Below are 25,253 nucleotides of genomic sequence, written 5' to 3' on the forward strand. Positions count from 1 at the left end.
TAGACGCAAAAACAGCACTTGAGAGAATTTAAGTACACCCTTTCATCAAACTTTTTGACAGGTGGGTGGGACTTCCGGTGAGGGCGGGATTTCCGGTGGGGGCCATATGGGCGCCATGTGGTTGCCATGTGGGCAGGGGGGTGTGTCCAAGGGGCGTAACAGTGGATGCTGATTGGTTGTCATCATTAGGGGCAATACCTTAAATGAGTCAATTAAAACACAGGGGTGTGTTTGTTATAAATAGAACAAGACAAATATGGTATTATGGTATTATAACTGTTTGGCATCAGCACCAATTAAAAATAGAGGTGGTGTGTTTGTAAGCATCGTTAAACCTTGAATAACCCAATGAAAACAATAGGGCCTGCCTTAGTGTTTACTTTAAATACAGAGATAAAACTCTGCACTTTACAAGCAGCATTCGTTGGAAAAAAAGAACACCCGTTCAACAATGGCTAGAGTTAAGAGAGTTTATCGTCAAGCGGAGGAGAAACGCAACGCGTGCCAAGATGATGATGATGAACAAGCAACTGCATCATATACTTCCTCAACGGAGATACCTATCGGAATTCCCGTCGTGACATACTCTACCGATGATGAGGATCCAACATCAACTTTAACAACCATGGTTGAAAATCAGACCTCGGTTCGGCCAAGAGGTATGTCAGTTCTGTGCGAAACCCCAGTGACCGTCTACCAGTATTCATCCCGTGAATTGAATGCTCCTAAGAAATCAACATACTACATCTGCAGGGTACAAAGACCCCCGTTCAAGACTCTGCAGGAAGAATGGTCTTTGGAGCCATATGGCCTGGTTGGCAGCTGGGGTTATATTTTCATGTATGAAATAGGAGAGCTTTGCCTGTATCAATTGGATCAAGATGAGGTATTTAATGGATCACTGGCTCTGTGTACCCTCACCCACAGCGACTGGGCTGTGTTAAAGCTTGCAATCCCGCACCTTAATGATAGCCCTGAAACAGTCTCAAGGCAGGAGAGGGAGGAAGAAGAAGAAGAAGAAAATGAACTGTCTCCTCGACCTGTAAAACGGGCGAGAATGTTTCATATACCATCCGATGTTGAAATAGCTGAGAGAGAACCTCTCTTTAGCGCAGTGTGGGGGTCAAAAACCACAGCAAATGGCCGCTGGTCTTTTCGGGCAAGCAGACGCAGGAACAACCGGACGAGTCCCTCAGATCTGTTTGTGTTGGAGGCTTTGAATCAAGACTGCGGCGTATTCAAGACAATGCTGGCTCTGCCGTTTGAAGCTTGGGCAGAGAAGATGAGTGAAATTGGACATCGTCTTTCCGACCTTTTCCAAAAGTCACGAAGTTGGATCGATGTCATGTCAGTGAAAAAAACGCTGACGTTTCCTGTTTTACGTTTAGAACGAACCCTCTTCTGAGGACACGCCCCTTCCTATGATATATATACGGGGGGATAACTGCAAGCTCACAGACACTGAGAATCGTATCATGAGAATGAGTGGACCGACACCATACAGGGATCTCTACAACCACCGAGCAGAGATCCACTTCTCTCCTGAGCACGATGAAAGCTTCAACATTGGACCATATCATCCGCCTTCCCCTGACCTCTTCTCACCATCCACCTCAACATCCTCATTCTCAGAGAACCACTACAGTCCTGCATCACCTACAGGATACAACATGAAATATCTACCGCTTTCTCCAGACCTCTGCTCACCATCACTGCTATTCATGGCTGAGTCTGTAGACGCGAATGTCCTGCCTGAAGACATGAAGGTGGTCGTGGAGGAGGAGGTAGCCACCGGCTACTCACCCTCTACCGAAGCCCCTACACAAACCCTGGAACCGATGGAGGACCCTCAGCCTTCAGCAGAGGATGAGAGTAACCAGGAGGACGAAATTGACGGTTGGTTCTCAACCACCCTCATCAATACGGTGAAAACAGCGATACTTCATTTATTCAACATAACCTCTTTGAACTATCTCAGAGAAACCTGCTATGGATGTATAACGAACCACCTGAGCCAGCGTCAACACCATTGCCTGGAGGTACTGGGGGAGGATTATTACCAAGTCAACTTTCAACGCATACGTTGCTGAGTTGAGCATGAAGAAACAGCATCAAAACACTGAGTTGTTGACGAGATTCGGGGTTCTTTTTAATGACTTTGCAGCACGTAAAAACACAGGGCTTACAGACTCATACACCGCTGCTCCGGTCGAGCTGCTCCGGTCGAGCTGCTCCGGACTGAGCTTCTAATCACATATAGTTCAGGCAATTCCTGCAACAGTACATTCAAACGTTATACACAAACAAGTGGTGTTGGACTAGGAGTAAGCACAGTACAGGTGTTTACCGCTACTATTTCGGCGACGCCCCTGACTACGGTAGCCGTAATGCTGCAAGCGGTGCGGCTTTGTAGTTTACCAGTGGTACTGAAACATTTTGACAAAGCGCCGTGTACAACCAGTATGGATCAACCAATTAACCAATTGATCCATATATAAGGCGCTCCGGATTACATGGCGCACTGTCATTTTTTGAAAAAATTAAAGGTTTTTAAGTGCGCCTTATAGTGCGGAAAATACGGTAGTTAAAATATAACAGCAACCTGTTTGCTCCGTAGAATATCTAAATATTCATTTATGCATTCGAACCTCGTTCCCTTATCATCCAGGCGCTAAGGATCATTTACGGTTTTGATACATCATAACTACATTCTTTCCCGTTATAATCGTGGTGCACACTTTCTCTCGGCAGACCAGGTCGGTGCTGCTCCGTTCAGCTTGCGACAATCGATTTACAGCACCTTCCCGGACTAAATATTTTCATAATATAAGCATTAACTGCATTACTGCTGCAGCAGAATAACAAACTCTTATGAAACAATTTATGAACAGACAATATTTCACGGACGTAGGTCTTACCTCCATCAAATCCTGGCAGGCCTGTCATGTTCCAGATTATTCTAATTCAGTCACTGATGATCTGTCTCGTTTTAAATTTTCAGGTATTCTGCCATCTCTGTCTATCACCCTACTTTCATCCTTCTCCAATTATTCTTCTCTCTCCTTCCTTTGTCGCAATCAGCCAAACATTGATGTATCTCAGGTCTACCTCCTTCCACGTTCAAACCCCATTCCTTCGCCTTGCAAACCTTTGTAAATTTTGCCTTGCTATAACTTCCAAGGCTGCAGGTGGATAAAGTTTGGTGTGGAGAAACTTGACTGATCTGAACAGAGTCCTGACCTCAACCTTCTTGAACACCTTTGGGATGAAATAGAGCAGATTCTCCAGTTCTGGTTTTGTCATCTAACTATGAACACACTCCTAAACCTTGAGGAATAGATTTACAGAATAGTTAAAATTGTTACTGCTGGCAACGGTGGTTCCATCAACAAACTGGACCTCATGGATTAAGAATAGGATGTCATCAAAGTTCATGTACAGGTAAAAGTAGACAGACAAGTACTTTTGGCAATGTAGTGTATATCAAAACAACTCCTCCATTTCAGTTCAACTCCAAAAAATAAAAAAAACAGCAGACATTAAAAAAATGTTGCTCAGATGAAAAAGCTGAAGAAGCACATTTTCCTGTAATCTTTCTCAGTAGCTGTTTTCTCTATGACTTTATCTGTCTCTGACACTGTTGTGGTGAAACCTTTCTCTCTCTCTTGATGTGATTGTTTCTGTACAGCTCTCTATCAGGTGGATGTCACTTTTGTGAGTGACAAAAAACATTTATTTCTCTTTCTGTTGTTCGTGTTTGGGAACAATTGTCCTGATGATGGCACAGTGGAGGCTCAGCTTCTTGTATCAGAACATTTGACTAGACAATAATTTGGTCATGGTTGATTCAGTGATGATGATGCCCAGGTCATCTGGCTCCAACATCATCACCACTCCACCACCATGCTTGGCAGTTGTTGTGAGGTGTTTGTGCTGATTGCTGTGTTTGGTTCCTGATAAAGAACAAGAACCATAGTGTGTTTGCCTTCATAAATATGCAAAACATATGATAATGACCCCAATGCACAACTTTATGGGAGAAAATGCAAGTTTAATCCTGCAAAAACCCACAAAGTGATTTATCAAGCCTGAAACGGATTCCAGGTGCTATTTTTGCATCTAGATTTAGCACGTTTGAAATGCTCTGTGCAAGCTATTTAGCGCCACCTATTTAGGATCTATGAAGATCAGGCCCTATATGTAATCAATAGTTCACTGCAGCAACATGCTTATCCAGCAGGAGTGATTGCTGCAACTCAGTGACTCGATGCAATCTGCTGTGTTTCCTTAGATAGAAAAATGTTTTATCCAATTTGAATAATCTTGATCGAATTATTTAATAACTAGGAACATATTAGAATGTATGTAATTGAGTTTAAATCTGTAGGATTGGCTTTAATTGACTTTTTTTTTTTTTTTACTTTTTGAGATATTTATGATCAGTTGAGTTCATTTCAATATTCAAAACACCGAAACTTTATTATTGTGCAGACAATCAGATGTAACACAAACGTCTTGTTATACAGAGGTTAAAAACACAAGTTTGTTAAAGAACAAGGGACAAAGCTACTGGCATTAAGCAAAAATAAAGATACACTCCAACATGCATCCTCTTTGACATCCACCAGGGGGAGCTCTGCTACTTCTACAACCTTAGTCTACCATCCCTGCCCTAGTCTCTGTAGTACAATTATCTCAGACTGGATACTGTTGACCCCTGTAAGGTTTCCTAGCAATAATTCAGTCCCATGTAACTATGACAACTGAATGTCATTTTAAAGCACAGGAAAAAAAGTTATCTAAAATCTACCTTGAACAAAAGATCTCATGGGTCAAAAATGTGGGATTTCAAGGAGTCATGGATACTGTTGAAAAATTAACATCAGAGGTGGATTTTTTTGTGAGTGAAAGGATTATTTTTCTACAAATATACATTATTTCAGAGAATCAAGGCAATTGTTCATCATTTTTATGGTTATATAATTTATCATAATAAGATGCAAAATATGAAATGTTAATAAAGTAACATGATGAGCAAGCAGATAAAAGCAAATCAGTGATAAATGAATTAAAAGTATAATAAGTAACCTCTAATAAATGAAAAAAACTATGCAGTGAAACAGCAAAAGTAGCAAACAGATAATGAATTACATTAAGATTTGTATGGATCAAATAATTCTAAATAAATCCGCAAATAAACGTGGAAGCAAAAACTGACCCTTATAACCCTGAAAGGAGTGAGACAAATAGCACTTCTTAAGATGGATATAAATAGAGAATGAATTTTTAAATATGTTTAAAAGACATAAATGAAAAACAAAAAAGAAGGAGGCTTGTCAACCTGTTCACAATGTGAAGGGCATGGTGACAAAATATCTCACCAAAGGATCTGCAGAAAATATGTCTTGAGTGAAAAACAAAACCATCAGGGATCTCAAGTCTTTCAGGGACATGTCCAAGTCAAGTACCAAGTCTTATGGCCCAGACCTGAGTCCAGTTTCTAAAAACTACTAAATATTTTCTCATCAAATGCGTCTAGTCGCTCTATAACAGATGGATGTAAATTAGGAATTCACATCCTTTTCCTTAGGACTAGTTTAACACATTAACAAATAACCATTATCTTTTAACATTAAATTCAACATGCATAAAACCATTATGAGCTGCTTTGAATTGTTTTGAAAAAAACAAAACCATTTACCCCATTACTGATATAAACCTTTAAATATTCTTGTATATATCTTTTTTTTCCACCTGCACAGTCCTTTTTTATAACTTTTTAAACTTTTTAATATTTATTTTCTTTAATTTGCACTACTTGCCTGCACTGTTTTGTTCTGTTTTTGGAAATTTCATTGCACCCATGTGGAGCAATGACAAATAAAGAATTCTGATTCTGATATTAATATGCTTTTATGTTAAAAGAAAAACAGTAAAATGATTCTTTCAACTGTTAATCCTGAATAAATGAAACAATGCACTTTTTATTTTATTCTTTTGACTCAGTTAACATCTGTTAATCCCTGTATTCCCTCAGTATTAAGTGCAGCTTATAGGGTTTGGAGGGTCTCCTAATGTGAGATAAAGATTATTACTGTGACTCGAGTCTCAGACTAGAAACCAAAGTCAAGTCTCAAGTCTTCAGAGCACAAGTCTTAGTCTAGTTTTGGCAACAAAAGTCTGGATCTGAATCAAACTCACCATCTCTGAAGATTTTTAAAACATTATTACTGATGTAAGTAATGTGTTCAGATGAAATTACAATCAATGTGAGACATCAAGCATAGCAACAGTTGCTGATGATGGTCATAGGTTGAATACAACATAAGGATGAGGTACTGATCCATTCAGGCATGACTGAGGTCCAACATAGAAGTCCTCAGTTAATCCTGCAGATTTCTTTGTCCGACAGCACCCTCTTCTGGACTCAAAGAGAAAACACACACCTGCCAACGTAAAAGATTAAATTAGAGTTAGTAGAAAGTAATTTAATTAAATATGGGAAAATGTAAAATCGAACTTATTTCTTGTTTGACATATTTTACAGTATTCACAAAAGTAAAAACCATAACTGTTATCAACAGTAAAAACTGTCTCACTGTTTTGGTTTATTGACGGTAGCATAGAGGTTGCTGTGATGATCAGAGGCTGCAGCAGCAGAGGAAGAAGCTTTCACAGTGCTGTAGGTCACTGTTCCATCTTCATCATCTTTATCCTGGACCTGAGAGTTAATAGGCAAAGCAGGAAGTGAATAAATGATGATAAAAATGAAATGAGAAGCTGCTATTAATCAACACAGCAAAGTGATTTATACACAGTGATAACAGCTGAGTGGAAACAACAGATCATCTCAGTCTGAACAGTGAATATTTATCTTCTCACGTGAAACAAATGTAAAACAAAAGGTATTTTTTTCATTCAGATGCATCTTTGGATTTTACCACTTAAGCTACTCAAACATCTTACATTGATGTTGCTGTTGGTCTTCTTGATGTAGCTGATGGAGGCGTAGGCAACACCACCTTCAGGATCATCCTTTGCAGTTTGCACAACACAACAGGTGTTAGGTAACATTAGAAATGCTTATTCTACAGAAAATAAGAGGTGCTGAATGTGTTTATCTCACCATGTTCTGATTGGATCCTCCTAGAGACTGAATCCCTGCAGGGATCAAGTTCTGTTCCTGGATAAAGTGAAACCACTGTACTTCAGATTAAGTTTAAAACTCTGTTCCTGTAATCTGCAGATTAAATCTGCTACACTTTAGCTTTTAATTAATATAACATTTATATAATTGTATTTGAGGCTGTTTGAAGGTTTTCCACCATGATGGAGATAGAGATGATTCTGGCATCATTCAGTTAATTATATGTTGTTCAGCTTCCTGCTGTTTTCACCCAATCCTCTGTTATACTCTCTGCTATATGTATATCAGAAGCATTTTAAGGTTTTAACTGACAGATTAGTTTGTGGTTATTTTAAAAACAAAAGGCACCAACTGATGACATAACTCTCTTTCAAACAAAACCCAAACTCTTAATTTTCAAAAAGTAATATTGTTTTGTATGAAAGTTTGATTTCTTTTAGACTCACAGTGTTTTTATTCTTCCATGTTTTGTTTCCTGAAAAAGAAAAGAAATGCAGTTTGTTTGCTAAGAATAAATATTTATTTGTTGGAAAGTTGCACCTTTAAAATTTTCTCACCTTTAGTTTTTCTCCATCCGATTGCTACAGCAACAACCGTTACAAGCAGAACAGAACCAACAGCTGCTGCAATGGTTTTCCAGACGTCTGCAGAAACACAAAAACATTCGACTTTTTTCTTTCTAAGATAAACGTTTGAAGAAGTGAAGAGACTAACTGACCTTCAGTCAGACAATCAAGAACTGCTTTAAAACTGAGGAGGATTTACACAGATCACCTAAGTCACAGGTGTGAAACTCCACTCCTCGCGGGCCGATGCCCCGAAACATTTAGATAACTCTCTGCTTCATCACATAATTAGTTCATTAGCAGGACTCTGAAGAACCTGACTGCATGATGAGGAGGTAACTTAGCCGTTTGATTGAAACAACTCAACAGTTTTGTTTCTAAGTATATTTAGACTCCTGAGTAGATTTTGCAAATACCACAAATATACTGACAGAGATATAAAAATGTATTAGAGATAAAACCACATAAAGAAAAGAGTAAATTTAAAAAACATTGAAATTAAACATTAAGATCATCACTACCGTTTAAAAAAGCACTTCCTGTTGTGGGTTTGATTGATGTTCTTTTTCCAGGTTCTGCTGTTGGCATCTTTGATGTAGGTTTTGCTGTAGTGGTCGTTGTTGTTGTTGCTTTAATTGTTGTAGTTGTTGAAGTTTGCATCACTTTAGTTGGTTGTGTCGTACCTAAAAATAAAAAAAAATAACAATTATAAATCTATATATGAACCACACTGTCATGTTTGCTGGATTGTTGGCAGGACCAAAGTTCAGGCAGGAACTTAGGAGCAGAATTATGAGAAAAGTGATTTAATAAATAAAACAGCAAACAGCAGGGACAGAAAACCAGGTGATGAAACAGGTCGAAGGGCAAAAGCAGAATAAACAGAAGATCCCAGCAATGAAAAAGGAAAACCAGAGAGCTTAAATACACGGAGAGGAGTGAGGAAGGGGCACGGCAAGCAGGAGAGAATAATCAGGTAAGAAATGAGTAACAACTGAGAGCAATGAAGGGAGAGAGAGCTGAGGGAGGAGAGAAAATGAACAGGAGCAGACAGAGAGGAATACAGGGAAGAAAGTTAATAGAATATTAATACAAAATAAATACAAGAATAAACTAAAAACCTATTAAACAACAAATGAACACAAATGGCAGCAACTAGAGAAACTAAACAGGGAAGAAACAGAGATAAATAAAGAAACCCAAAACTCAAACACCTAACACCAGAGGATCATGACAAACAACCCAAACATTTCAAGGTTAGAATTGTTTTCTGAACTACAGTCGCAGTTAAAGTCTGAAGAAGACTGTTATGTTTCCATGAACCATTTCTACAGAAGCAAACTGTCATCTTTAAACTATAATTTTACAGAAGCAGCTTTTTTATCAACAGAAGAAGTTATTGTAAACATCTCATCATATTCTCTCCTGGTTTATCTCTCAGAGGTGAAATCCTGAAGGTAAACTCCTTCATGTCTCCGCTGTCAGATTTAACTTGACACCTGAACACCTCAGATCTCTTAGATGTTAAAACATGAGGAGAAGTTGGGAAGCTCACACTGGCTGAACAGACAGACTGAGGTGGATTTATTTTGATATTTTCAGCATCTTTGTTATCATACAGCCACTTCACTGTGTGTGAACATCCTCCATATGTCAACACAGAGCAGTTCAGGATGGTTTCATCACTGTTCTTCTGTTCAGAAACTGATGAAGATGGAGATATTGTGACAGTAACACAACAAAGTTAAAACTGACTTCATCATTTTAGTCGTAGTTATTATATTTTATCAGTTTCTGATGTAACAAAATATTTAGAATTGAAAACAAATAAATATAAATACTTACTGTTAATAACAGACAGATAGACATTGGAGTCTGATCCTTGTTGTATTCCTGATGCATCAAACTGTCTGCAGGTGTAACGACCAACATCCTCCACTGAGACCTTCTTTATAACCAGAGAACAGTTTGCTGTAACATTCAGTCTGTCTGATTTAGTTCTGGCAGCTTGTTGAAACTTCCCATTTTCAAACAGTGTTTCTGCTGTATGTCTTTGACCAGTGAATAACCAAGTAGTTTTCTCACAGGTTTTCATCATGTTTCTAAAACATTCAGCAGGCAGAGTGACTTCATCTCCATCTCTGACAACAACATCAGACCTTTGTTGAGCTGCTGCTGCTGAGGAGATGATAAAAAGTAAATCAGGAATATTCAGTTTCTGTGTCCAATAATTTACATACAAAAATTATCTTTCATCTTGAAAAAGATTTAAACAAGTCAAGCCAATCCAGGCCAATTTTATGTATAAAGCACTTTAAAATCAACAGGCACCGACCAAAGAGCTGAAGAACCAGAATGATTAAAATAAGGTAACAAAACATTAGATTTTAAAGCAAACAAAATTACTAAAATAGAAATAAAATCCATGAAAAAGTAGTACTAGAAAATACAAAATAGACAGAAACAAATAAAACAAAATAAAATCTTTCATCTGCAACTAATCTGCAACGGCATAACCCTGATCTCCACTGAGCTTCCACCATGTCCTCAGCACCTCCAGCAACAGCAGATCATCTGATCTGAGTGACTGAGAAGGTGCAGCAGCCCAGAGACGTGTGGAGGGTCAAGACCATTTAAAGCATTAAAAACAAACAAAAGAGTTTTAAAATTAACTTAACTTAATCTTTTTTTTTGATAAAATCATCAATGATCCTGTGCAATAAATGGATATAACTATATCTTACCTGTAAAGGTTCGCATCAGTAAGAAAAACATTGTAATCCAGCTGAATTCAGCCATCGAGCGTCTCTTGTTCTCAGTCCTCCTGCTGTGTGACTGACTCTGGTAGAGAAATGGAGCATCTACTTCCTCTGACTCGCATGACGTCGCCTAACTTCCTTAAACTGACTGATGGTTAGGGTTTTTTTTAACCTAATCTAGTTTAGACATGGTGGAAATGCAGTCAGTCCTGTCAGAGGTCACAGCAACCTGAACTGATTATACAGAATGGTCCAAAGGTTCAAGGATTACAGAAATATAACTTTTAAAATGAATGTCTTCTCTGTTTAAACAGCAAAACATTCAGAGTGAACAGCAACAGACTGTAAACATTAAGGTTTCTGACAATGAGGTGTTAAAGAGAGGAAGAAGACAAATGTGTGAATGTCCAGTTCCTCTTCTCACCTCCATGATGCATTTAAGATGTTAAACTGATCTCAGACCCATTAGTTATTCTTGGTACCACTGAAGGGTTTATTTCTGAGAACTAAAAGGGAAATGTTCTGTGAGAGCGTGAATAAGAGCTCTGAAGAGTTTAAGGGTTAATGATGAGCAGATGGTTGTCATTCTGACCAATCTGACCCAGTTTAACCAGTTCTACTGCTGCTCTGCTTCCTGAACCAGCGTAGATCCATGTAGTACCGTTACACTTCTGTTGACCATCGATCACTTAAGAACATCTCAATGTGACTTTATCTCCAGCTCTCATTAAAACAGATGTTTTATTTGCAGAGACTGTTAGAAGATAAAACAGGACCTGAAATATTAAACCTGAACACAAACTCAGTGAATGCAGCAGATCTATCAGTTATAACTCTATACAGATGTTTTCTGTCTTCCTACCTGTGAGCTGCAGGATCATTAATAAAAACCCTTGAATCCATCTGAGTTGAGCCATTGTGCGTCTGTTGCTGTTACACTGAGAACTGTCTGACTGCCTCCTGAACACAGATGCAGCTTCTACTTTCTGAGACTCACCACTTCCTTACACTGACTGGAGGTCAGCTTATTGCTTTATTTGGAGAAATCATCTATCTGTTGAGCATTTAGGACTCAGTTATCGCTTATTAGTTTTAATTCATTATTTTCAAGATCCATATTAAGACCAACAAGATGCTTGACAAAAATAAATACAGTGGCTTGTAAAAGTATTCATACCCCTTGAACTTTTCCACATATTGTCACATTACAACCACAAACATATTATTGGAGTTTTATGTGAAACACCAACACAAAATGGAATATAATTGTGAAGAAGAACGAAAATTATACACAATTTCCTTCTTTTTTTTTTACAAATAAAAAAACTGAAACGTGCAGTGTGCAACAAGTATTCAGCCCCCTTCATATTCTAGACATAAAGCCAGGGCTGCAATGAAATGGTTTAAAACAAAACTTTAAATTAATGTGTTAGAATGGCCCAGTCAAAGTTCAGACCTAAACCCAATCGCGAATCTGTGGCAAGATCTGAAAACTGCTGTTCACAAACGCTCTCCATCTAATCTGACCGAGCTTGAGCTGTTTTTCAAAGAAGAATGGGCAAAAATGTCAGTTACTGGATGTACAAAGATAGAGACACACCCTGAAAGACTTGCAGGGGTAAAACAACATTGAGTGTGTATGAAGTCAAATCAGCAGTTATGGCAAAAACAACAGAATGTATGGTACTGAGCAAAGCTTTGGGAGTGGTCTCCACCAGGATGCAGTCGTAAAACCCCCAAAGGGTCATAAAACTTTTAGGTGGCAATCAGTGGAAAAACACGAAGAGCGAAGACGAAGGAATAGTGAGTTTTCCACCACAAGGTTCTAGCAGTCCAACATTAAGTTCACCTGAGTCTGTGCTCAGGTGTTCAAACACAGTGACACATGCACGGCTTCAAAGTGCGGCGGCTTCAGAGTCCAACAGCAATCAAAGTTTCAAAAAGACATTGCAAGCACATACAACTTAGAACACATTGGACTATAAGTGGCAATTCTAAATCGCCCTAAAATCCTACTCTATCCTGCCCAAGCTATTTCTAATAGAAATACAACAAAACAGGATTACTTGGTGTCGTCTTCTCTGGAGCAGGGGGAGAGAGGGGGAGAGTAGTTACGCGTCCGTAACAAACTCAAAGGAAAACGGTTGGTCTACGTCCTTTGGTCTCCTTTGGCAAAGGGGAAACATATGACGGACCGTCAGCAGTTGACTGGAACAAAACAAGGATGAAAATGTCATCTCCTTGAAACCTCTGTGGGTTTTTGGTCACGTATTGAATTCATGTCTTCGATCGATAAAGTAAAACTTACAAGTCTTCCTATCCTTGTAAGCTTAATTCATTGAGTCTCATGAGTTTCTGGCCAGTGGGGAGAATTAATGAAAACCCACGTGTGAATTTCGTCTCCGGGAGGATGCGTGCTTCTGTTGCGTGGTAACCGGTCTCGCTTTCCAGCGGTGAAAAGCAAAGAGGAGAGGCCTCATATTCCTTATATAGTCACTGTGACATCAGAGCTGCGACGCCCCTTCCTATCAGCTGCAATGCTTGCTGGGAGTTGTGGTAGCAGACCATACTGGGGTATATAGTAGCAAACAAATGGTCCAACAGTGAGCAGAGCGACGCTAGTAGTTTGGGCATGGATAGGTCTTTTGAGGAGGAGCCCAGGGGACCTGAGCCTAATCAGATTGAACCTCCTGCTCAAGGTCCTGACTCGGTGATACCTAAAGACGGTCCAGCCGAGGCAGTAAATGAGCAGTTCCTTATCCTGACTTGCTACAGGGAGCGTGTCTGAGTGAGATGGTTTTAAGCCTGAACTCGGGGCTGTGACGTAGAAATGTACCAAGCTGTACCGTTTGAACTAATAGGTTTACATGAAATAAAAAACAAAATAGCACAGTAGCATAAAGGCCCAATTTATACAGTTTATCTGAAAAAAAAGTAGATTTGGAGTTTAGTCCCACTTTAAGTCTCGTGGTAAACTACAAACAGGAAGGCTTTTTAATAACATTTTTTCCTACAACACCAAGTGTTGGCGCTCCATCCAGGGCACATGGAGAATAAGGACTGAACTGCTTAAACCTGACTGCAGAACCAAAAACAAGAGATTAGTAAAATGCATCTTCCAGCATGCACTGGGGTATCATCCCACAGGGGCAATTTGAACTTCACAGCGCTGGTGATCCCGCTGATGTCATCTTCCACAGCAACAGCTGGACAGGGGTGACATCCGCTTGTGAAGGTCTTGATCTTTCTGGCAAAGTACAAGACTGTCTCCCCAAAGAAGAACCATGGATCCCAAGTACGGTCTGATGTGAATGTACCAGCCAAAATATTTGAAAGTCACCTGAACCTGGCTGTCTGAGCTCCAACAGGAAGATAATCTGAACGTAGATTTTCCAAGAAGAGATATGTGTCTCTGACTGTGTTGATGAAGTGGATTCCCTCCACTGTCTGAAAGAACCGCAGCTCTGAGCGCTGACCACGAACATCCAGTCCTGAACAACCGCTAACTGAGAGTAGCTGCTATGTCTGAAAGGGCCCTTTGGCATTCTAGTATCCCAAATACTTAATCAGAAGGATGCCAAGAAATAGGTTGCATGTGGGCATAATTGGTTTAGGATAAAACAGTTTAGATATTGTTTATTTCATTGTGCTTTCTTATGTTTGATGCTTTAATTGTTCGGACCAGAGTTAGCCACAGAGCAACTGGAGCTCATAGGCTATCAGTGCTACAAGCTGTGTTTATGGGTTCTTTGAGTACTGATAGTCCGGCAATGTGAGCTTGTTCTATTTGTCTGTGTTTTCTCTTCCCTTCTCACTAACCCACCTAAATATGCGTCAAGTTAAGCCTTAGATACGGGTGAGAGTATGGTTTATCCCAGCTGACACCTCTAATGCTCCGCCGTGTTAACTAACCCCCCTTTCACACTGACTCTGTTGCCAATAGAAGCCATGCGGTATTTCACATTGGCTCCGTGGCGCTGCGGCATGGAGAGCCATCATCCGGATTTAGTCTATTTTTGTCGGATGATGGGCAACGTTTCAAGGAACACATCGAGCTACACGGGAAAGGAAAGCACAACGAGTATATTTCAGAGTAAGAGACACTTAATCACATCGCAACGTAAACATTAAATCAGAACTAGTGACTCAAGGTCTTTTTGTTTACTTGCAGCTCTTTATATTCATGGCTGTTACTGCCTGAACTCTTGACTTCCCATATAAACCTGCTACTCTCCCATTAACATGTGATCTTACAACTCCAGTTGTCTTTGCTGATGTCAAATGGATGAACGAATCCTAAAAGGCATCCAGTGTGATTGTCGCTTGACGCAATTTGAGATGGATTACGGAGCAGACATGAAACATAGTCAGTCTGAAAGACAGGTGAGCCATAATATCACACCTCACCAGGAAAGTATTCATAAAACAATAACTGACAAAGAGCTGTTTGGCAATAAATTCCTCATAATAAGGTGGTGTCCCAACTTGTTTATTTTGATTACAAATCATTGATGGCTCTTGGCACGTATTAATGGTAATTCATGGCCAAACCAAATTATTGTTGCACAACACAAGTTACCAGTTTTGTTTCCAAGTATCTTTATATTCTATAGTAGATATTGCTACTACAATAAATATATAGACAGAGATATAAAAATGTGTTTATGAAAAAACACAAAATGTAAAAATGTTAGAAACATTGAACCCAAACATTAAGATCATCACTACCTTTAGGGTTTGACAAATCACTTCCTGTTGTGGGTTTGATTGATATTCTGTTTTCAGGCTCTGCAGTTGCCATTGTTGTAGTTGTTGAAGTTGGGATGTACCTGAAAAAAAATAAATAAAAAAAACACACTGTCATGTTTGCTGGATTGTTGACAGAACCAAAGTCCTGGCAGAAACGTGGGGGCAGAATGATGAGTAAAGTAATTTATTAAATTATACAGCAAACTTACAGGCACAATAGAAGGATAGACACAGCATGGAGAATCAGGTGAAGGTGATGGGTATCAGCGGAGTAAATGGAGGAATAAATATAAGAATAAATTAACAACCTAGTAAACACAAATGAACACAAATGGCAGCAACTAAAGAAAATAACCAAGGAAGAAACAGAAATATGTAAAGAAACCCAAAACTCAAACACCTAACACCAGAGGATCATGACAAACAACCCAAACATTTCCAGGTTAGAATTGTTTTCTGAACTACAGTCGCAGTTAAAGTCTGAAGAAGACTGTTATGTTTCCATGAACCATTTCTACAGAAGCAAACTGTCATCTTTAAACTATAATTTTACAGAAGCAGCTTTTTATCAACAGAAGAAGAAGTTATTGTAAACATCTCATCATATTCTCACCTGGTTTATCTCTCAGAGGTGAAATCCTGAAGGTAAACTCCTTCATGTCTCCTCTGTTAGGTTTAACTTGACACCTGAACACCTCAGATCTCTTAGATGTTAAAACATGAGGAGAAGTTGGGAAGCTCACACTGGCTGAACAGGCAGACTGAGGTGGATTTATTTTGATATTTTCAGCATCTTTGTTATCATACAGCCACTTCACTGTGTGTGAACATCCTCCATATGTCAACACAGAGCAGATCAGGATGGTTTCATCACTGTTCTTCTGTTCAGAAACTGATGAAGATGGAGATATTGTGACAGTAACACAACAAAGTTAAAACTGACTTCATCACTTTAGTCGTAGTTATTATATTTTATCAGTTTCTGTTGTAACAAAATATTTTGAATTGAAAACAAATTGATATAAATACTTACTGTTAACAACAGACAGATGGACATTGAAGTCTGATCTTTGATCTCTTCCTGATGCATCAAACTGTCTGCTGATGTAAAGACCAACATCCTCCACTGAGACCTTCTTTATAACCAGAGAACAGTTTGCTGTAACATTCAGTCTGTCTGATTTAGTTCTGGCAGCTTGTTGAAACTTCCCATGTTCAAACAGTGGTTCTGTTGTATGTTTTTGACCAGTGAATAACCAGGTAGTTTTCTCACAGGTTTTCATCATGTTTCTAAAACATTCAGCAGGCAGAGTGACTTCATCTCCATCTCTGACAACAACATCAGACCTTTGGTGAGCTGCTGCTGCTGAGGAGATGACAAAAAGTAAATCAGGAATATTCAGTTTCTGTGTCCAATAATTTACATACAGAAATTATCTTTCATCTGCAATATATCTGCAACTAATCTGCAACGGCATAACCCTGATCTCCACTGAGCTTCCACCATGTCCTCAGCACCTCCAGCAACAGCAGATCATCTGATCTGAGTGACTGAGAAGGTGCAGCAGCCCAGAGACGTGTGGAGGGGCAAGACCATTTAAAGCATTAAAAACAAACAAAAGAGTTTTAAAATTAACTTAACTTTTTTTTTTTTGGATAAAATCATCAATGATCCTGTACAATAAATGGATATAACTATATCTTACCTGTAAAGGTTCACATCAGTAAGAAAAACATTGTAATCCAGCTGAATTCAGCCATCGAGCGTCTCTTGTTCTCAGTCCTCCTGCTGTGTGACTGACTCTGGTAGAGAAATGGAGCATCTACTTCCTCTGACTCGCATGACGTCACCTAACTTCCTTAAACTGACTGATGGTTAGGTTTTTTTTAACCTAATCTAGTTTAGACATGGTGGAAATGCAGTCAGTCCTGTCAGAGGTCACAGCAACCTGAACTGATTATACAGAATGGTCCAAAGGTTCAAGGATTACAGAAATATAACTTTTAAAATGAATGTCTTCTCGGTTTAAACAGCAAAACGTTCAGAGTGAACAGCAACAGACTGTAAACATTAAGGTTTCTGACAGTGAGGTGTTAAAGAGAGGAAGAAGACAAATGTGTGAATGTCCAGTTCCTCTTCTCACCTCCATGATGCATTTAAGATGTTAAACTGATCTCAGACCCATTAGTTCTTCTTGGTACCACTGAAGGGTTTATTTCTGAGAACTAAAGGGGAAATGTTCTGTGAGAGCGTAAATAAGAGCTCTGAAGAGTTTAAGTGTTAATGATGAGCAGATGTTAACACACTGATGGTGGCAAGGAAGTCATTTAGTCTCTTATAAACTGAAATAATGTTAAAGAAGCTACATTTCAAATAACAAAGAGTTGAATAAACTTAAACTAAAATCATTAGTTTCTCTTCATCTCTGCTTCATCACAACTGAAACTGTCATGATTCTCTTGTGTTTGGGTTCTGGTTTTTAATTTGTGTTCATGTTTCTTTTGTTCTTTTTGGTCTTGCCATATTCTATTATTTTTGCTGTTTGGGTTTTGCCATATTAGTTCACTTCTCTGTGCTTATGGAGTTCAGACGAAAATTCAATCTGGAAGACTCACCTCCACCACCAGCTCTGTACTATGACTCCATCATGCGTCTCCGCTTCAACCAATTAGCATCAAGTCTGCATTCCTCCTCAGCCAATCACCCTTCAAGGCATCGCTTTTAAGGACCTCCAACCATGAATCTCCCGCCGAGCTTCGATTCTCCTTCCAATCAGCAATCAGATAGTCCTGCCGGTAATCCGGCTCCTGCCGCCACATCACACAGCCGTCTCCGGCAGCAGCTTCTCTTCCTAGTGATCATTTGGTACCCCAGGCTTCCACGTCTTCTTCTACTCCGGTTGTTCCTCAATCCTCTCTGCTTCGTTCATTCCGTTCATGGATTCTCTCCAGCGCTGATTATCTATCATGAACGCTGTCAAAAACAACGTGTATGTAAAGACGTAAATGTGTGCATATTAGTCAATAGTTGTGCATAAGTAAAATCCAAAAGAGGTATTGTATATTTTCTCTATAAGAATACAAAATAAAATGTTACAGCTTCAAGAAATTACAAACACAAAGTTCAAGTTTACAGTTGTGGTTTATTCTTTATGAATACAATATGCTATAACAGTTTGTGAATACGATTTATTTTCTTTGAGAATATGAATTTACATCAGCGACTTGGCATCACGTGATCTCAGGCTCAGAATATAGTGGGCGGAGTTATACAATGATGTACAGTAGGTGGCGGTATGCACCTCTGAATTTGTTGCGAACCGCCAGCAGAAGAAGAGAAGAAGAAGAAGTAGCTGCACTAGCGCCAAATAAACGGACCAATAAACTACGGTACAAAGCCAGATAACGTTAAAAAGTTGATATATGTCTTAATGTCGTTAATATATGCTAGTGCTGCGTTAAAACACCTATAGCATGCGCTGTGGCGGCTGCAAACCGCCACAGCGCATGCTATAGGTCTTGGCTAGAGGGGGCCAGCAGGACCACGTCATCTGCAAAAAGAAGAGACCAAATCCACTGGTCCCCAAACCAGTCCCCCTCCAGCCCTTGGCTGCATCTAGAAATCCTGTCCATAAATGTTATGAACAGGACAAGTGACAAAGGGCAGCCCTGCCAGAGTCCAACATGCACTGGGAACAGGTCCGACTTAGTGCCGGCAATGTGAACCAAACTCCTGCTCCGCTCGTACAGAGACCGGATGGCCCCTAATAAAGGGCCCCCGATTCCATACTCCTGGAGCACCCCCCACAGGGCATCACGAGGGACACAGCCGAATGCCTTCTCCAGGTCCACAAAGCACATGTAGACCGGTTGGGCAAACTCCCATGAACCCTCGAGTACCCTGTAGAGGGTATAGAGCTGGTCCAGTGTTCCACGGCCGGGACAAAAACCACACTGCTCCTCCTGAAGCCGAGGTTCGACTATCGGCCGGACTCTCCTCTCCAATACCCTGGCGTAGGCCTTACCAAGGAGGCTGAGGAGTGTGATCCCCCTGTAGTTGGAACACACCCTCAATAAAAACCCTTGAATCCATCTGAGTTGAGCCATTGTGCGTCTGTTGCTGTCACACTGAGAACTGTCTGACTGCCTCCTGAACACAGATGCAGCTTCTACTTCCTGAGACTCACCACTTCCTCACACTGACTGATGGTCAGCTTATTGCTTTATTTGTTCAAATCCTTTTGCATTTAGGACAGAAATGCAAAATGTATGCTAACTTCTTACATAGCCATATAATCAGGCGCTTTGACAAACAGTCAGTCAGTCATTTTCTACCGCTTATTCCATAGTGGGTCGCGGGGAAGCTGGTGCCTATCTCCAGCAGTCTATGGGCGAGAGGCGGGGTACACCCTGGATAGGTCGCCAGTCCATCGCAAGGCAACACACAAACAACCACGCGCACACTCATTCATACACCTAAGGGAAATTAAGAGAGACCAATTAACCTAAGTCTTCCTCCCACAGTCTTTGGACTGTGGGAGGAAGCCAGAGTACCTGGTGAGAACCCACGCATGCACGGGGAGAACATGCAAACTCCATGCAGAAAGACCCCCGGACGGGAATCGAACCAAGGACCTTCTTGCTGCAAGGCAACAGTGCTACCCTTGCTTTGACAAACAATATTAGGGAAAACATGTTTTGCACTCATGGCATTTCTAACAGCGATGTGCAAGAAGTTTTTAAAATAAGAAACAAGCAACGTCTTTTAGTTTAGATAAATGACTGAAAATAATGCATTCTTGTTTTGTTCAGATAAGATGTTTGAAACCTGGAGAATCCAGGAGATTTACTTTTTTACTGATGAAAGAATCAAATGTTGAAGATGTCATAGGTAAGTCTGTATTTTTCATTTTACAAACCTGCTGGTTTCCTTGTTTCCTCTACTTAATCCAAACCACAGTGCAGTATTAATTTCCCCAGGGGGGCTAACAAGATTCAGCCGGAATTAAAATTTAAGTTCATATTTAGTTGTCTGTTTGTCTGTTGACTGATGTAATCAGATGTGAAGAAGATAGCATGATGGGATGTAGGTGGAGGTTGAGGTTCGTCTACTGAGTCTTCTCTTCAGGTGATTCAGGTGAAGGACGGTAAAAATGAGGTATTCTGGCCAATGACTCATTTGTCTCATTAAATGATTCTTTTTATCAAACACATTTTACAAATTAATCTGTACACTTACAATTTAAATCAGGAAGTCATTTAATCAGATAATAGTCATTGGGTTGTGACTTAAAAAATACAGGCTTTCAAAAACCTCAACAACACTAAAATCTTCAAAACCTGATCAGTGCTAATATTACGTATTTATGATTTAATAAATGAACGAGTAAATGTATGAACGCCTTCCTTCCTTATGAGGTCGCACGGTTAACCCAGGAAAACCCAGATATCCTTTTCCTAGACAACAATCTCCAGCTCATTCTGGGGGATCCTGAGGTGTTTCTAGGCTAGAATGGATGTAAACCTTCCCCAAGCGTTTCAGCCACTTTCAACCAGCTCATATCTCATTACTGTAGGTGAGTGTTGGAACATAGGCGAGTAAATCAACAGGTTGCCATTTTGGCTCAGCTCTTTCTTCATTTTAGCAGACTGGAGCAATCCCTGCATTGCTGTAGATGAGGCTCCAATCAGTCTGCCCATCTCCTAATCTATGCTACCATCAATGAACAACACACCAAGACACTAGAATTCCTCCACTCAGGTCAGAGACTGTTCTCCGACCTGGAGGAAAGAGTCTCTGGCTTAAGTCTTGCCTTTTAGTCGTCTATTCCTTCCCCTTCAACTGTTTAGACTGCCTCAGAGAAGGAAAAGCTGCTTGAAGTCTTAACTTTATCACAGCCTTCTTATTTTTTTGTTTTTAGGCATCTTGCTTCAGATATTTTTGCTCTTAAGTGCTTAAATAGGAGGCAGCTAGACATCTCACGTCTATTGAAAACATTTGTTATTCAAATGGTATCTTTTCTTCTGAACTAACTTCTAACCCAAGTGAAGAGGCCATGTGTATAAGAGTTGAAATATCTCCAAGGATCATGAGAAGTTCAGTTTCCTTCTATTTAGAGACTTGACAGCAATGGATATTTTTGCTCCCTTTATATTTTTCTTCATTTGCCAATGAGTCCTCTCACCATTTGATCGTTTTTAGTCAAAGGCTGTACTTTTTTCATATCCAACTTTATACGCTCCCTTCTTGCGTCTTTACAACTAATAGAGTTCCTCCAGATGATAACATGTAACACCTTTGGGACCAGTCATTTAAAACCTGCAGGTTCACATAATAATAAATACATAAATAAGTATTTGGAAAAACAATATCACTTTTTAAACAGCAGAGGACACTGTCACCCTCCAGGGCCGCATAATGCTTTATGACACTGATTCCTGCACTGATAACGTAAAGTTGAAAACTAAAACCTTATGCTAAATTACCTGTCTCTGAGAACAAATGGAGGGTTTTGGTAAAAAAAAATCCTAAAGGACCAACAGGAGAAGAAGGACTCTATCTTAAGACACAATATCTCTGCCAGTGTTTCGAATAAGTATCTCCTGTTTGCATTTGGTGCTGTGTAGAGATGTTACATTAGCCCCATCTAGTGATCATCATCAGTATTGCAATCCAGACACTTGTTTTGTGTCCAACAGGAAAGGACTGCATTCCACCTTTTCCGCAGCTGATGCACCAAAGTTTTCTTGGCTGAAACAAGTAGTTTAACACTTGTCTTGTAGAGTCTTTTTAAGTCTCACATTAATGTCACTTCAGTTGCACGTTGACATGACAAATAAAGCATTTCCACAGACACAGTTTCAAATAATTATATGCAATTATAAATATCATATAAATGTCCAGCTATCATGTCGCTCAGGAAAGGTGCAGATTCTATGTCTCATAGGTGAACATGGTTAGTGCAAAATGTGCATATCAGCCTCAGAACAAAAGCAAAAGACCTTGTGAAAATGGGGGCTAAGGCTGGTAAGAGACAGTGATTAAAGACAGTGTACCAACATGGGCTTAAAGGCCATTCAGAGAGCAGCAATTACTCCAAAAGCAATATAAAAAGCCTGGTTACAGTCTGCAAATGCACACGGGAACAAAGAGTGGCATGCCCAGTAGAGACAAAAAGGAAAATGTAAAACCTGAGAATACCATTTGAGCTTTAAGGTATGGTGGTGGCACCATCATATTGTTCGGGTGTTTTGCTGCAGGAGGGACTGCTGTACTTCCCAAAATAGATGGCATCATGAAGAAAGAGCATTTTGTGGAAATATTGAAGCAACATATCAAGACAGCAGCCAGGAAGATAAAGACACAAATAGATGTTTTAAATGGACAGCAACCCCAGACATGTCACCTAAAAAGCTACAAAGTGACAAACGGACAACAAAGTCAATGATTTGGGGTGTCCATCATGAAGGGAGGAATGGGGCAAAATTTTATCAAACTATTCTGAGGAACTGGGAGGACCCTCAATTTATTCTACACTGAACTGAACTTACTTACCTGAAACAACAGCAAGCTGAATGTAAACATAACTGCTACAAAAAATAGGTTAAAATCCAGGTCCAGCTGCTTGCAGCATTTAATCAGCCGCAGATGATGTGAGAGCATTTATTGCAGAAGACGTGACCACCCACACTGTAGTGTGTTGAGAGGAGATAGTCCAACCAGAGAAGTTTCCCGACTGAGCTGAACTTCTTGGGTGAACTCTAATATGACTTATACACTGAATGGTATATACACTATATTGGCAAACGTATTGGGTCACAGCACCAAATCAATGAATTCTGGCGTTCCAAATACTTCCATGGCTGCATTTGTAAGTTTGGTGTGGAGAAACCTGACTGGCCTGCACAGAGTCCTGACTTCAAACTTCTTGAACACCTTTGGGATGAATTAGAGTGGAGGCTACTGTTCTGGTTTTCTCATCTTACTATGAACACATTCCTAAACCTTGAGGAAGATTTTTACGGAATATTTAAAGTTGCTACTGCTGGCAGCGGTGGGTCCATCAACAAACTGACCTCATAGATTGAGAAAAGGATGTCATTAAAGTTCATGTACATGTAAAAGTAGACAAATAGGCTGACAAATACCAGAAAGCCTTTTTTCTATTGCCTGTAGAAAGCCCTAGGGTTTGGAAAGCCCAGGTCACGTTTCAATACAAACTTAAACAGGTAATTTCACTTTCACGGGTAAATGGTCCTGGTCTGGAGTAGGTCTTTTCAGCTTTTCCTGGGCTTTGTTAAAGGGGCATAGCTGTGTGCAGTGAGGCATGCCACCAGCAGTTTCAGTAATGGCAGAGGTTACTATACAAATTAATCATTTTTATACCATTAATTTGTAAAATGTAGTTTTAAAATATGTTTTTAAGTGAGAAAGTAGACCTCAAAACTTCATCTATGCACACAGTTCATCAAGAATGAGCCTACATTTAAATGTTTTTTTCTGAGTTTCCAGAGCAGGGGATCTGGCTTACAGGCTGGTCTGGCTGCTATTAGTTAAGCTAAGTTAACTGGGCGGTTGGACTGGGATTTCCCCACTAACCGCTGCTTGATCTCAGCTGGCACTGTGGAATTTCCCACTACCGGTTATCTGTCTGTGGCGGCTGAAAGTGAATATAAAGCACTCATTTTGGCCGGAAATTTGTTACATTTTAAGTTAGTTATTTTTGGCATTAATTATAAACTTTTTCACCACAGTTCTGTAAGACAAATATTTTAATGTAGTGCTGATGATCAGAGCACTTTAAAATTTCCATATACATAAAAATACACATTTCCCTAAGACTGTCTTTTCATGTAAACCTAATTTAGTGGAGTATGAACTCTAATATTTTTATTTTTCATAGTTTTGTGCAGATAGCTCTGCAGGAGGAGGGACAACAGTTCCAGCTCTGATCATCTTCATGTCCTGCCATCGTCTGCTCCACTGTCTAAGCATCTTTTACTTTATATAAATATTTGCTAATGATTAGACAGTCAATTCCCTGTAATTCTGGACTGATTATCAGTTTTTTCTTCTTCTTATAATTACAATGTTTAGTAAAAATGTTCTGTATTTATTTGATATGAGTTTACCTGATAAAAAAAAAAAATAAGTGTGATAATCAGTGTTAACTAGTTATTGTACATTAATCATGCAGATGTAAGGCAACAACTCAGGCCAGATCCAGGTTTGTAAAAAATTTCATGTAAAACAATGATTTAAACTTTTCCTGCTTATGGATCCAGTCCATTTTAGGGAATAATGGAAGGAATGAATCAACTGTATAACTCTAAAGTGGCTCATCATCTTATAAGTTGACAGAAAAAATTATTTATGAGCTTTTGAACAGAGTACAGGTCCTTCTCAAAATATTAGCATATTGTGATAAAGTTCATTATTTTCCATAATGATGAAAATTTTACATTCATATATTTTAGATTCATTGCACACTAACTGAAATATTTCAGGTCTTTTATTGTCTTAATACGGATGATTTTGGCGTACAGCTCATGAAAACCCAAAATTCCTATCTCACAAAATTAGCATATCATCAGGTGCCAGGTCGTGCTGAAAAATGAAATCTTCATCTCCATTAAGCTTTTCAGCAGATGGAAGCATGAACTGCTCCAAAATCTCCTGATAGCTAGCTGCATTGACCCTGCCCTTGATAAAACACAGTGGACCAACACCAGCAGCTGACACGGCACCCCAGACCATCACTGACTGTGGGTACTTGACACTGGACTTCTGGCATTTTGGCATTTCCTTCTCCCCAGTCTTCCTCCAGACTCTGGCACCTTGATTTCTGAATGACATGCAGAATTTGCTTTCATCCTAAAAAAGTACTTTGGACCACTGAACAACAGTCCAGTGCTGCTTCTCTGTAGCCCAGGTCAGGCGCTTCTGCCGCTGTTTCTGGTTCAAAAGTGGCTTGACCTGGGGAATGCGGCACCTGTAGCCCATTTCCTGTACACACCTGTGCACGGTGGCTC

At 39.7% G+C, this 25,253-nt stretch overlaps 1 protein-coding gene across 3 annotated transcripts; it reads right to left on the reverse strand.

Moving 5' to 3' along the window:
* Positions 1-6,001: 6,001 nt before the first annotated feature.
* Positions 6,002-17,506, reverse strand: LOC124881662. 3 transcript variants are annotated; one of them, XM_047387362.1, is made up of 10 exons: positions 16,928-17,506; positions 16,255-16,584; positions 15,835-16,113; positions 8,235-8,396; positions 7,705-7,791; positions 7,594-7,622; positions 7,127-7,201; positions 6,967-7,035; positions 6,600-6,721; positions 6,002-6,446 (listed from the first exon to the last, which is right to left on the reverse strand). In XM_047387362.1, exons 2-10 carry the CDS (start codon positions 16,505-16,507, stop codon positions 6,428-6,430), a joined length of 1,095 nt encoding a protein of 364 aa, XP_047243318.1. In that variant the 5' UTR covers positions 16,508-16,584; positions 16,928-17,506; the 3' UTR covers positions 6,002-6,427. The 3 variants fall into 3 exon arrangements, with proteins under 3 accessions (XP_047243318.1, XP_047243320.1, XP_047243317.1); XM_047387364.1 differs by having other exon boundaries at positions 7,127-7,183; positions 16,255-16,587; XM_047387361.1 differs by having other exon boundaries at positions 16,255-16,587.
* Between the last annotated feature and the right edge of the window lie 7,747 nt (positions 17,507-25,253).

This window comes from Girardinichthys multiradiatus, chromosome 15 (genome assembly GCF_021462225.1).
Source record: "Girardinichthys multiradiatus isolate DD_20200921_A chromosome 15, DD_fGirMul_XY1, whole genome shotgun sequence".
NCBI lineage: Eukaryota > Metazoa > Chordata > Actinopteri > Cyprinodontiformes > Goodeidae > Girardinichthys > Girardinichthys multiradiatus.